The sequence below is a fragment of the Aulonocara stuartgranti genome (assembly GCF_965226115.1).
Source record: "Aulonocara stuartgranti genome assembly, chromosome: 3".
Taxonomy (NCBI): domain Eukaryota; kingdom Metazoa; phylum Chordata; class Actinopteri; order Cichliformes; family Cichlidae; genus Aulonocara; species Aulonocara stuartgranti.
The window spans coordinates 29,694,804-29,709,369 of NC_138941.1; the positions used below are offsets into that span (position 1 = coordinate 29,694,804).

A 14,566-nucleotide genomic window follows, 5' to 3' on the forward strand; every position below is an offset into this window, starting at 1 on the left:
ATAATAAAAAGCAAATCTGACTTTGTGTTGTATTTGTTTGTATGTACTATGTGTGCTTAGGCTGAAAAAATCTCCCCAGACGCTGACGGAGCTCAGTGAGAGCCAAAAGCTCTTGGAGACTCTCCAGAGCAATTTGGCCAAGACCGAAGCTCAGATTCCTGTCATCCATGAACAGTTTGCTATCCTCGGCAAATATGAAGTCCCAGTGGAACAAGATGTAGGTGCCTTGTTCATCCCTAAACAAACTGAAAAAGCACATGTTTTTGTGTATGTATTATATACAATCACATTGGATTTTCACATTGTCTTTGTATCGCTGTAAAGTCTATCCAGTTATCTCTCTCAGTTATTCCAAGAGTACTGCTGGTGTTGCTTATGAGCGACATGCCAAATAAAATGTCTTTCATATTGTTTTGATATTGACAGTAATTGTGCAGTTACACAGAGGGTGAAGTTTATCATTCATTGGCCTCAGATAGTATCAAAATATAGTTTACCAATCAAAACATATCTTTTCTAATCAAGGCCAAATTTATTTTGTATACCTTGAAGGTTTCTGAGTGTCTGCACACATATACACACTGTTGGAACATGTCATGAAGAAATGCATTCCCTCTAATCATGATTCAGTTCTGCTGACTGTGTTCGGTTTCTCTGCAGGTGCAGGAAATGCGTGATGTGCTGAATGAGGAGTGGGTGTGGTTCCAGCAGGTGTTGATCGACAGTGACATCATGCTGCAGAAACAAAAGGAAAAGTTTAAGAACAGCCTCCTCCTCTCGTACGAGGAGTTGAAGAAGAAGGTTGAGGCCACTGTGGAGGAGTTCAGTGCCACAGGTCACAGTCCCTCTCTCTATCTCCCTCATTTGCTCTTTCACATATTCAGATACTTTGTTTTCAAGTTTGTCATGATTTTGTGATTGCGCACCTTTCACTTGTTCTGTTTCTTTTTTTCTCATTAACGATCTAAATTAAGCCTCTTTTGGAACAATACCCAGTTTCTAATCTTTTCTTGACCCTGTATCTCTATGCTTTGTTACTCATAATACTTCATCTTTATAATGCACCTCACCTTTTCCACCTCTTCTGCCTTTTCCTGCTGCTTTTATGTCCAATATTATCTTTTTTTTCCTATTTAGAAGGTTTTACTTTTGTTTCACGTCCTATTTTCATTACTTCCACTCAAAGTCTTTGTGTGTTCAGTGGTTGGTGAATAGACTAATAGACCAATATTAAATCCTTTGTAAGCGCTCTAAAAAAGTGATAAAAGAAATGTTTCCACAGTTAGATAATATAAACAGAAATATTACATAAGACATACTACTTAGGACAACTTGGTAGAAACAGTATGACTTAATCTTTGCTCTTATTTTTTCAAGGCTTAGGTCAGTCTTAGTGTGTTTGGACAATGTTTGTTTCTTCATGTTTTTTTTCCAGTGCTAAACAGATGATTAATGTTTATGTGCCTTCATGAGTGCATACCTCACTACGTTTTTACATTTGCATATCCAGGTCCATTTAACAGTGCACTGAGCACTGACTTGGCCTTAAAACAAATAGCAGAGCATCGTAGCCAACTGGAGACTCTGAAACAGGAAGAAAGCACCATCCTCGATGGGCTGAGATTCTTCAAAATAGAACAAGCCCCCTCCAAAAGCATACGGACTCTGGAGAAGGTGTGGACCAGCACTAGGCTCAGAATGTTAACATAGCATTGGTGCAACACGGTAACATTTGATGACAATAAATTGTGCTTTGTGGTTTGTAGGACTTGGACCAACTGCAGCAGGTCTGGGATATCACAGAGGAATGGAACGGCAACTGGAATATCTGGAAGGCTGGCCAGTTTGGTACACTGCAGACAGAGAGCTTGGAGACTGCCGCACAGGACATGTTTAAAAAACTCCATAAACTCCAGAGAGATCTGAAGGTCAGTACTTCATTGAAGACAGTCTAGTGACTGCTAAATTTACAAAATTTGTTGCCAAATCACAAAATGCAGTACCTAACAATACTTGACATTTTCATCACACAGCTGTGAGGATGTGATCTCTGTCTGATTGCAGGATAAACAGTGGGATATTGTAGATTTCTCCAAGAACAAGATTGACCAGTTTAGGCAGGTCATCCCACTCATTGCTGATCTGAGGAACCCAGCCATAAGAGACAGGTACTGACTGAAAACAGGCTCTCTGTTGTCATTTCAGTATATGTTGGATGTGTTAAAATGAATGAAGCATCTGTGTGCCTAATGGGGTTGGTTTACAACTACAAATGAGCATCATTAAAAGATTAGAGAATTAAGACTGTGAGCAGTTTATTGCTTGTAGCTAAGTTGCTAGTGTCTCAAATCAAGAACTGCCACAAAGTGTTAGCTGACACTCCCCCTCTTTTACACTTTGTTTCTTTCTCTTCTTACAAACAGAAGATTTTCCTAGCTTTGTTTTTTAGATACAACAGACATGAGTTACATTACTGCATCACTATTACCACACTGTTTACACACTAAAAATTCACGAGTGCTTTTGAAATAAAGACCTGTGTGTTCTTGCAATTAGCCTTGCATATTTCTTCATCTGAGAAAAGTGGGACAAGAATAACTTAACTTAAAATGCGTCTTTCAGGCACTGGAAGCAGATCTCTGAGGAGCTGCAGTATTCTTTTGACCCAACCAGTGTTGAATTCACCCTGGAAAAGATCATATCTCTCGGCTTCAACATGTATGCTGGAAACATCTGCGAGATCTCTGGAGCCGCCACCAAGGAACTCTCCATAGAACAGGTGTTTTTTAATAAATATAGACAGGTGCTCAGTGGGAACTTTTGTGGCACTGTGAGTGAAAACGAGCCTGAAGGGAGCAATTGCTTGATGTGGTTTAGTCAGTATTACCCTATCAGAATCTGAAATTTAAATTCTCCATTAGGTTTCAGAAAGTGTTTCCTTCCAGGGGTTTTAAGAAGGAAATGTACTTTTTGTATTACTGATAAAATCTTTTCCCTTAATAGACATACAACACCAGAAAATTCAGAGTAAAATGAAGAAAAACTTAAGTCCAAAAAGTATCTGCCAAAAGAGATCTATGTGTGGGTCACACAATTCATCCAGCCATCCATTTTCTAGGTTATGGAGCCAGCACTCTAAGCCAAGACCTCCCTCTCGTCAGCCTCCTCCTTCGGCTCATTCGGGTGGGAGATTATATCTCCAGGCCTTCCGAAGTCAGCCTAGAGATTTAATCGCTCTAGCGAATGCGATGCCCAAACCACCTCAGTCGGTTATAGTAGCAGTAACAGAGTCGCAGCTATAATCTGAGTCCTTCCCAAATAGAAGAACTACTCACTTTATTGACAAGGGAGATCTCAGCCACCCTCTGGAGGGAGCTCATTTCTGCTGCTTGTATTTCCAACCTCGTTCTTTAATCCCTACCAAGAGCTCGTGGCTATGGGTGAGGGTAGGAACATAGATCGAACACACTCTTTCACACTCTTCACTACAACAGACTGCTACAGCATCCGCATTACAGCAAAAACAGCACCAATCTATCACTTTCCCCTCTCCACTCTCCAATCACTTATTCATAATACCTCCACTCAGGGCAGCACCTTGTCCCTGACCTGGCCTGGGCACTCCACTGTATCCCAGCTGAAACCAGCTCACACTCGGAGGTGCTAATTCTTATTCCCGCCACCTCAGACCCAGTGATAGGGAAAAGAATCTCTTGTAAGAGGTCACAAAAGAGCGATTGGAAAAGAAATTTTGTCATTATGCAAATGTAAAAGTTCTCCATCCCCAGTGAATTCATACACTAAAACTCAAAGCTAAGGTGAATTGTGCTCTGTTATTAATCGGGTCATATGACTGTCTTTTTATGTGTGACATTGAAGGGTCTGAAGGGTATCACCAAGACGTGGAAGGAAATGACCCTGGACATAGCACCTTACAAAGACGAAGGCCACTATCGACTGAGGTGAGAAAGTGAGCCTTGAAGGCACGGTTTAGAGAAGAAAAGAAAAAGACGTTTTCCATCAAACCTCAGTATTCATCATACCTTTATGTATTTGCATCACGGTCAGTTCAGTACAGCTCAGCACTGTCATGAGGTTAGGTTTTCATACTCTACACGCCTGTGTTACGTCTCTATATACTATAGAGCGTATATCCAATGGATCTGAGAGTAATGTGATTGTTTAAGAAGTTAGAATGAGCAGATGTGTCAGCGGGAATGTTTAAGCCATCCGCTGCATACAAACTGAGTCAGACCTCAGATCCAGTTTAATCAGCAGGCCTGAGCCATTGCTGCTGATTTTACCGTGCCGCTGATCCACACTGAACATGATGAAAGCAGGCAGAGGGGAAGATACACAGTGACACTAATTCAGCAGACTCTGTGCACGGTTAATGCAGAACAGGGCACCACAGCTGTGCAACAGTTTCACTGAAACATTGTTGCTGCGTGTAAACTAACAGAGTGAAGTAATATTAGTCTTACAATCCAATTTTAAGCAGTCGTCAGTGGTCATGGTTACCCTCCTCTTGTCTCCCAGGAGCACAGAAGAGGTTTTCCAGGCACTGGAGGACAACCAAGTTATTTTGTCCACAATGAAGGCATCTCGGTTTGTCAAAGCCTTTGAACAGGAGGTGGACCGCTGGGAGCGTCAGCTCTCCCATGTGCTGGAAGTCACTGACATGATCCTTAATGTGCAACGGCACTGGATTTATTTGGAGGTACAAGCAACCCAGGCAGAGTACTTCTAAAATATATATTTGGTTATTTTATTGTGTTTGAATACTAGTTATTTGACTTATACATGTATTATTTTTATGAATTATTTTGCGCATGCAACGGATGGAAGTTTCTTGTATTGATAACAATTTAGTTGCATGTTGTCATTCCTTTTCAGTCTTTATCCATCGCTGTCTTGTTTTGTTTTCTCATTTCAGTTTTCTTGCTGCTCCCTTTGAGCATTTCATTTTCTTTTCTTTTTCAGGATAGAATTGAGCTTTGTCTGTTCCTTAGTGTCTGTAACTATATATTTAAATGCTCTTTTATTCACCCAGAACATTTTCCAAGGAAAGGACATCCGGGAGCAGTTGCCTCATGAGTGCAAAGAATTTGAAGACATAAGTTCTAGTTGGAAAACCATTATGGGTTGTCTCCACAAGGATAAAAATGCCTTGCAGGGAACACACAAGCCTGGTATGACATGTTACTTTAAAGAATGTGCTCTTATTAAAACTGTAGCACACAGTGTCTTCAGGCCCTAAAAATCCCTTAACAACTCTATAAGAATATTTCATGAGTTCAGAGCCCAAATGTAAGTTTGAAACTTTTAAAAAAAAGTCCTTAACTTTTAAATATTTAACATAATATGTAACATCTAAAATATCAGTATAGAAGAGGTTAGCTAAACAAGGATTTGGATTGAGCAAAAAGAATTCCAAGTCATCTAATTTGTAAAATAAAAATGTGTTTTAAGTCTATGATCTACGCTGTGCCTTGCAGGTTTGCCAGAGAAGCTGTCACAGATGGGTTTTGAGCTGGAGGAAATCCTTAAAGCCTTGGACACATACCTGGAGACCAAAAGGCAGATCTTCCCGAGGTTCTATTTCCTGTCCAATGATGACGTTCTGGAGATCTTGGGACAATCACAGAATCCACAAGCCATGCAGCCTCACCTGAAGAAGTGTTTTGACAACATTAAGAGCCTGTCCACTGAAAAGGCAGGGACAATCATACTCTGTGATCAGTGCTACACATTTACTGTGTACTGGAAACACTCTGCTTTGTCCTAAATAACTGGATTTCCTTCAAAATGTGTGTTTTCTAGACAAAGCTTAAAACACTAGCTGCTGGGATGTTCTCTGCTGATGGGGAGTTTGTTTCTTTATATGAAAAAGTGGAACTGAACAAACCTGTGGAGGTACAGCACTAACAATGATCCAAATTATAATATGACAGGGGTGTTGTGGTGATAAATGCAGTGGAGAAGATCATGATACTGAATGTGAGCACCAGTTTATTTGCATGTGTGCATGCAGGAGTGGCTGTGCGAGCTGGAGCATAGCATGCGCCTTACACTAAAGGAGTCCCTGAAGGACTGCCTTGTAGACTTGAAGAGGATATCAGGACCAAGAGACAAATGGGTCCGAGCTTGGCCAGGACAGGTATGTCTGGTTTTGGCTTTCCTGCCCTGCCTTTTCTTCTTCTCTTATCTGATTTTCTCATTCACTGGCACTGATGCAGTTACTGCTCCTGCACATCCTGTTGATAATGTAGAAATCCCAGTGGCTTAAATAAAACTTATTTCTTTCCAGTTTAAAAGAGATTTACTCATCTTGTGTATTTGGTTAAGTAATAAGCTACTTTACTCTTCTTATATATTATTTGTATCAAATTTATGGCATTGGCCTTTTAGTTTATAAAGTTAATAAGTCATTACATTTGCAACCAATTTTAATATTAAAGTAAGATTAAAACAAGGATTATTTCTTCCTGTTTTAGATGATAATCACAGCTAGTCAGATCCAGTGGACTGCTGATGTCACAAGAGCTCTCATTAACTGCAAAGAGAGAGCTGACAAAGCCCCCCTGAAGTCCATGAAGAAGAAACAGGTTTGACTGACTTTTTGCCACTTCACTAAACTTCTGAAAGTGTGTAAATACCATATTCTTTTTTGTTGGTGTCACACTATTTTATATCCACAAAAACATGTGGGTATTTAAACATGTGCGGTTATAGTGCATAGCTGTCATGTTGACAATAAAAAATGACCACGCATCAAATAAATTTGTCAAATTTTTGGCACAACTGTCTTTCTCAGGTCTCCATGCTTCAGTGCTATTCAGGGATCATTCGTGGTAACTTGCCCAAAGTCCTGCGTTTGAAGATCGTAGCTCTGGTGACAGTAGAGGTTCATGCTCGGGATGTTATTGATAAGCTGGCCAAGGCAGGTTGCTACGATGTCAGTGCCTTTGAGTGGGTCTCTCAGCTGCGGCTTTACTGGGAAAAAGACCAGGTAAGCTGACCGCAAGACACTGATAGAACAGGTGAGTTGATAAATTGCTTTTATCAGTGGATTGTGGTGGTTAAAGGAACATTTATGCAGGTGGTATAAGTAACATTTAGTAAAGATGGGATTAAATTAGCATCTTGTTTGTTAAAAGTTAAAAAACAGTACTTAGTCTGAGCTAGCCTGCTGTGCTATGTTGGTATATACAGCTTCTCATATCGAATAGACAAATGAAAGTACTAGCTAATCACTTTCATTAGATTAATGTAAGCTTAGTAATTTAGTACAAAATATTTAAACTCTTTTAGTTTCAGTTTTGTTTTGTTTTGTTTTTACCCCAGGGGAATGCAATGAATTGTATAATCCGACAGACCAACACAGAGTTCAACTATGGATATGAGTACCTGGGCAACTCGGGACGGCTCGTCATTACTCCGCTTACCGACAGGTGACCTCATATTACTCAGTTAATGCACACACAGACATCCAGAGTGTAATGATTTTCACCTTGGGCATCTTTTTGGTCCTAGAAAAAAACCTACTGTAGCACGCACTGGCACTAAAGTGTTTGTCAAAAAGTGTGCTGGAGTCAAATTTTCACTTCTTCAAATATTTGTTTTTTGTTTAGCATTACATTTTCCATTTTTTATTTGGCTAATATTTGTAAAAAATATGGTAGATAGCAATTCAACTTGGATGCCTTGAAAATGATAACTAGTGCTCGCAGCACAGTTCCCTGACCCTTGCTGAGCATCAGGTACAGTGGCTGTGTAAAAGTTTTCTGTTTTCTACATTCAATGATCAGATCTATGATATGCCGAGGTTGTGTTCTCCCACTACAGGTACACATCTTTCCATCTGTTCTTTTCATTGGCTGACAGAGGGATGCACATAAACGAGTTCTTGGATAGTCACTAGACTTTGTGTGAAAAATAAAACGGAAGACATTCTGTCTGTCAAGATGGTCTCTGAGTGCTATTTTTGCATGTAAATGTAGACAAAACCACAGCACAGCTATGTGGTGCATTTCGGTCATATGTCCTTACAAGTCCTTAAGTACAGATTATACAAGACAGTCACAAAATTTTACAGGTTATCAAGACAAAAATTAAATTTCGCTTAAAGATGGCTGTAGTTTGACTACTAAGACTGATGATTACTACAAAGCAAAAGTTATCAGAATCCCAGTAGCCCATAATATACTTCTATAATAGTTATGTATTTTTAGCTCTTCCTATAATAAATCTTTGTCTGTACAAAATATATAGCTACACCAGCTTAACTGGTGTTGTTTCAAACATGTGTCTGTATGTGTTTATGTCATAATGGCATATTGGATAACCTTATAGATATACTATGCTGCCAAAAGTGATCCCTCATTTACCGTCACATATACACATCCCATTCTTAATCCACAGAGTTTAATATGACGTCAGCCACCCTTCACAGCTGTAACAGTTTCAGCTTTTTTGATAATTTCTGACAATTCTTCTAGAAGCGCATTGTGAGGTCAAACACTGATGTTGGACGAGTAGGCCTGGCTCACAGCTTTTGCTCTAATTAATTCCAAAGGTTTTCTGTCAGGTTGAGGTCAGGACTCTGTGCAGGCCAGTCAGGTTCTTCCACACCACACTCACTCAGCCGTGTCTTTATGGACTTTGCTTTATGCACTGGTGTGCAGTCATGGCTGACCAGGAAGGGGCCGTCCCCAAACTGTTCCCACAAATTTCGAGCATGAACTTGTCCAAAATGTTGGTGCTGAAGCATTAAGAGTTTCTTTCACTGCAACTAAGTGACTGAATTGGCTGCACTCCACTCTTTCACCAATCTTTATAGAAACCGTCTGTATGCCTAGTTACTTGATTTTATACACCTGTGGCCATTAAAGTGATTGGAACACATGAATTCAATGATTTGGATGGGTTAGTGAATAATTTTGACAATATAGTGTACATATTAAGTAAGAAACACCATGATTCTATTTCGTATGGAAGCTTGTTTTTGCCACTGGAAAAAAAATGGCCTGGCAGACGTAACCTGAGATTTTGAATTATTATCTCACAATTTCAACTTTATGTAGCTCAAATTTTGACTCACTGACCAAATTTCTTGAAATTTTGACTTCTGAGTGACTTTTTTTGAAAGCTTTTTTTTTTTTATCTTGTGTGTGTTACAAAAATATTACTACTATGTTGCACAATAGTTCCAGTATGTGTTTAATACTTGTATTACCACATTTTTATTTGTCTGTAAAATAAATGTCAGTGTTTTACTTCAGGTGTTACATGACTCTGACCACAGCACTTCATCTCCACCGTGGAGGCTCTCCTAAAGGCCCAGCTGGTACTGGAAAGACAGAGACAGTAAAGGACTTAGGAAAAGCTCTAGGCATGTATGTCATCGTAGTCAACTGCTCTGAAGGACTGGACTACAAGTCCATGGGACGCATGTACTCTGGCCTGGCTCAGGTAGGAAGTAGTAGAGATGATGATATCAGGTGACCACAATAACTGTAAAAATTGGTATATTAATGCTTTTCATGCCTTGAGTAATTACCAGCTGTGATGCTGTATGTAGTACATGACTGTATGAAAAATATCTAGCTGAAACCTTTTTGGCTTCAGTAAATTCTGAATAGCGTTTTCTTTTTGTGGTAATGACCCTTAGGCAGGCCAAAGGTTTTGCATGTCAGCTAAGGAAAAAACATAATCTACATAATCTGATTTCAAATTTGTGTGTATTTCATTATGTCCACCTCAAATAGACAGGAGCATGGGGATGCTTTGATGAGTTCAACCGTATCAACATTGAAGTGCTGTCGGTGGTGGCCCAGCAGATCCTGTCCATCCTGTCTGCTCTCACAGCTCTGCAGTCCAAGTTCTATTTTGAGGGACAACACATCCGTCTGGTCTCGTCATGTGGCATCTTTATCACCATGAATCCCGGTAGGTCAACAAAATTGTGCAATTGTCACCATATGTTTATAAGATAAGATAAGATAACCTTTATTAGTCCCACGCGTTGGAAATTTGTTGGGTTAAGGCTGCCGACCTTCACCAGCGCCATCTTACCCTTCCGACCATACATACATTACAACATCACATGGGGAAGACAAGTCAGAGAGGTATAACAATGGAAAATGCACAACATGAGGAAAGACGAAGAGAAAAAATAACTCCCCCCAGACTGAGCTCCAACAGGGAGATCAGTTTAAGAACAGAAAAAAAACACCTCAGCACATGAATCAGCACATCTCACAACGTAGAAGACATAAGCTTCGAAGGTGTTTGGAGGGTGAGTGTAGGTCTGTGTCAGTGTACATGCATATGTGTGAGTGTGTGTTCCGTGTTCAGCCGAGAGAAAGTGTCCCTTCACCCGGTTAGGCAAAAGTCAACAGTCTTCGGTCGACGCGGGTGGCCTTGAATGAGGAGGGAGAAAGTCACAACACAGTCTTGTTATCTAAAGGAGAATTGTTATTCCTGTCAGCTTTTGCCTTGAGCATCCAGCTGATGCCAGGGGGGCCGCATGAGATGAAGATGGTAGCTGTTTTGGTTAGTGCGAACAAACTGCATCCAATTTTACAGTTGGTCTAATGTCCGTCACTGGTCACCAGGTCTCTCAATTCCCGTTGTTCCGCTCCAAGATGTTATCCATATAGCAGAGCCATGAGCTTCTCCAAGATCTTATCCATACTGTGTTCAAAAAACACAGTCTGAGCACTCACAGCCCTGCCCATCGTCTATCATGTCGGCCAGCCTTGTGGGATTTTGAACAGCTGTAGCCGCTTCTTGTTCTTCGATAAGCCAGGTCCGAGCCAGCTCCAATCAGCCAGAACTCTGTTATCGTGGTTCCGAATTGGTAGAAGTCGTTCAATGTCCTCCATCGAGAGTGTCCCCAGACACGCGACGCAACCGACCACCGAGTATCCAGCAGCAAACCTCTCCTCAGGACAATCAGGCTCTCCCAGGCCCAGGAGTTGTCAGTTTCATTAAGGGACCAGTTGATCAAATCCATAATTCTTCTTTAGGTTTTTAGAGAACAAATCTGGGAGACTCTCTTAGTGTTAGAGAATAAGCGAGACTATACAAAAGACATGAGAAGCCAAACAGGAAAGATAAGGGAGAGGGAGAAAGTTTGACCGCCTCCGTCAAGAGCCAAGAGAAGAACATTAACCTATAGAGCAAGAGTTGACAGAAGAGGGGACCTGTACATGAAGATCTGTTTTATCCAAATCTAATCTATTTTCTCGCTTTCTTTTCTTTTCCTGAGGTTATGCTGGTCGTACTGAGCTTCCTGACAACCTGAAGTCCATGTTCAGACCTATATCAATGGTGGTGCCTGACTCTACTCTAATTGCTGAGATCCTGCTCTTTGGTGAGGGCTTCAACGACTGCAAGGTACTAACACTGTATGGAAACTGTATCCCAGCACTGTTCTGGGAAGGTAACAGAAGGCATTAATGCTACAAGCAAAATAACGGCAAGCAATATTAGCATTTAAGATTGAAGTGCACTCTTTGCTAAAAGCATTCGATTTGTTGCTCTATTGGTCTAACACAAATATGTTGCTTTGGTTTTAGTGCAACAAAACTGTAATATATTCTGCAGGAATGATGCTGCAAGCAAGTGTTTGAATGGTAATGTCGTAGTCTTGGTTACTGCTTAAAAGAGTTGGAGTTTATCGTGGAGCATGAAGAGATTACATTACAGTATGTAACTGTTGGGATAAACTGAGATTTATGAGGTGCAAGAACAAAGTAGGTCAAAGACAGTATTGCAGGTAGTTTTCATCTATCTATGTATCTACTTCAGGATTGCAGGGGGGCTGGAACCTATCATAGCTATCATAGGATGAAAAGGCAGTACACCTACATACAACACAGGTTGGCAGTATACCTTAATACAGAGAAACATTCACACTTATGGCCAATTTGAAATAACCAGTTAATTAATTATGTATGTTTTCAGACTGTGGGAGAGAGCCACAGTAGCTAGAAAGAACCCATACAAACTCCACACAGAAAGGCCAGAGCTGTGAAGTGGATTTGAACCCAAGACCTTCTTGCAACGATTGTACCATCATGCTGCTAAGATGCCATAGGGACTATGTTTTTTCTGTACCAGAAAGCAGTTCCAGTGAAAAATGGCACTATTTTGAATTATTGTTACTAGTATGCCTTAAATTTACTCTGATTTAATTTTCCCAGGGGGCCACATGAGAAACTGGAACTGTTGTGGAGACCTACACTAATAAGCTGAACTCAGTTCTGCTCATTATTAATTTCATGTCTTTATAAAGTGCTACTGATAAGAGGATATGTTACGTTTGGAAATGTTAAATGCACAGTAAAAACGCCAACGTTTTATCACAATTTAATCAAAACTCCATAAAACACATGTGGATGTTTTTAAAAATCTAAAAAACTGTTAACTCGGGCGCTGGTTTAGCTCCGTGGGATGAGCAGGCGATCACATGCCGCACAGCTGAGAGCAGCTTTGAGTCCGACCCGTGGCACCAGGTCTTCCCCTCTCTCACTTTCCTGTTAGTCTTCACTGTTCCTAAAAAAAAAAAAACATTAAAAAAGACAATTAACTTTATACAAAATGCTACTGTTATGTTGGTTAGAGTGTAATTACTTCATCTGCTATGATATTAGCAATGAAAGCAGCTATAGTGCTTTCATTGAGTGCTTGGGTGCCAGCTCCTCCATTATCTTAAACTCTTCAAATATCCCATATATAACGATGAGTAACAGAGCAATCTGTAAACTAAAGCAGGTGAAAAGGAATAAACTGCATGATATATACTTCTTTATGTTTGAATACTAATTTTACATTGACCTCACATGTGTCTGTCAGGGACATCTAAGAGACTGGATGTGGACCACAGGCTGTACAGTGCCAGGTCTGATCTACAGTAACATATAAACAAGTGTAATTATCATGTTTCATTTTTGCCTTATTCTTTAATTTCTTATTGTATACACAAAACTAAAATGCTGTAAGAGTCCTGATGATACACCAGATTGGATTTTTTTTTCTTGCTTTTTTTGTTGACAAACCTCACTTAAGCCTCTTAGTCTAACTTCTCTGCAGGTTTTATCTGCATACCTCAGGTGTCAGCCTAAGAAATGCTATCTGTGCGGTGGTTTTACCCTTTACACAGTTCTGAATGCAAACAATAATTTCTGTATCGTGTTAAACTATCACAGCTTAAACGAAGAGCTGAACCAATCAGCAGAAGAGATATTTTTACACAGATAAAGATCTTTATTACTAGTGTTGCCTTACCTTATCAAGTTCATCACATTCTACACAGCCACTCAGTTATTCAAAGATACGGCATGTGGAGGAGGTGGGGGGGGGTTAAAAACCCACGTAGCTCCAAAATGATGCCTCACATTTTAGTGGTACCTGTTAGTGTATTAGTGTTTTTTTATTTGCATCTACCTAAAGTGAAGCCTTCTTTGCTGTGACTTTGCTGAACACATGTGATCTCCCTCTGGTAAAAGATGAGCGCTCTCTGACCTTGTGTGAGCATTGGAGAGAGTGGAGGGGCATTGACTCCAGGTGTCTGTGTTTGAGGGTTAATACGCAGGCTCTTGCACTCCATAGTCAGGGATGTGTTTAAACATATTGTAATGTTGCCTCGTACACACACACGCACACACACTCTTCGCGCTTTCTAGGTTAAATTTTTCTTTTTCAGCGCTGAATCCTGTTGGGAGCTGCAACTAACCAAAGGTCTAGACAATTAAGGATATCGACCAAGAAACAAGGGCAACAAAAACACACTTGTAATGAAACAGCACAGCTTCTCAGTGCTGCTAAATTTAGAAGTGCATGTTGTTGTTCTGTGTTTGTGCAAGCTGGAGAGTCATACATACATAAAGGATACCAACTTGGGCAGGTCTTGGTTCCTGTTATCAAAAATATTTTCATATAATACAAGTAATAATAAGTATGCAAATGAAGCATTAGTGAAGCTTAAGTAAATGAAAGTGGTAATTGTGCATGAGCTGTGAATACGCACATCCAGTACAGTACACACAGACACAAAAAGGGTTTCCACAGCTACAGCTTTGGAACGTTTTAAATGGACATTTTATTTTATTAACCTTGTTTTCTTGCAGCGTGAAGATTACATACCCATTAATGTGTTGTCCCACAGAAGAAGCTGCTGGTGTGGTTAAATACACGATCTGCATTTTGTGGATTGTCTCATTTCTGTCACACTGTAATTTTAATCCTGTGTACCCTTCTTCCCTTTTCCTCCTTTTTTCTGTGTGTCTTTATGCTAATTTTAATTTCCCTCTGATGTTGTCCTTGTAGGTCCTTGCTAAGAAAGTGTTCACTCTGTACTCTCTGGCAGTGCAGCAGCTGTCCAAACAGGACCACTATGATTTTGGCCTTCGTGCTCTCACCTCTCTGCTTCGCTTTGCTGGAAAGAAGCGGCGCTCTTGCCCAAATGTTCCTGATGAAGAAGTATGTATCTCTCTCGCTGTCTCTCTCTCTCTCTCTCTCTCTCACACACACACACACACACACACACACACACACA

The 14,566-nt window shown here is 40.3% G+C and overlaps 1 protein-coding gene across 5 annotated transcripts in view; it reads left to right on the forward strand.

Annotated features, from left to right (window-relative positions):
* Positions 1 to 14,566, forward strand: part of dnah2 (dynein, axonemal, heavy chain 2) — a 65,041-nt gene that overhangs the window by 16,035 nt on the left and 34,440 nt on the right. For 4 of the 5 annotated variants that reach the window (XM_082526394.1, XM_082526393.1, XM_082526397.1 and 1 more), the window contains 19 exons: positions 61 to 217; positions 661 to 835; positions 1,511 to 1,674; positions 1,767 to 1,928; positions 2,065 to 2,168; positions 2,623 to 2,779; positions 3,880 to 3,962; positions 4,540 to 4,720; positions 5,054 to 5,192; positions 5,499 to 5,716; positions 5,824 to 5,916; positions 6,035 to 6,160; positions 6,498 to 6,608; positions 6,818 to 7,012; positions 7,348 to 7,454; positions 9,285 to 9,474; positions 9,771 to 9,951; positions 11,276 to 11,403; positions 14,338 to 14,490. In XM_082526394.1, coding sequence (XP_082382520.1) covers positions 61 to 217; positions 661 to 835; positions 1,511 to 1,674; positions 1,767 to 1,928; positions 2,065 to 2,168; positions 2,623 to 2,779; positions 3,880 to 3,962; positions 4,540 to 4,720; positions 5,054 to 5,192; positions 5,499 to 5,716; positions 5,824 to 5,916; positions 6,035 to 6,160; positions 6,498 to 6,608; positions 6,818 to 7,012; positions 7,348 to 7,454; positions 9,285 to 9,474; positions 9,771 to 9,951; positions 11,276 to 11,403; positions 14,338 to 14,490 — 2,824 coding nt within the window. The remainder of the gene's footprint in view (positions 1 to 60; positions 218 to 660; positions 836 to 1,510; positions 1,675 to 1,766; positions 1,929 to 2,064; positions 2,169 to 2,622; positions 2,780 to 3,879; positions 3,963 to 4,539; positions 4,721 to 5,053; positions 5,193 to 5,498; positions 5,717 to 5,823; positions 5,917 to 6,034; positions 6,161 to 6,497; positions 6,609 to 6,817; positions 7,013 to 7,347; positions 7,455 to 9,284; positions 9,475 to 9,770; positions 9,952 to 11,275; positions 11,404 to 14,337; positions 14,491 to 14,566) is intronic. The other variant, XM_082526395.1, reaches the window with a different exon arrangement.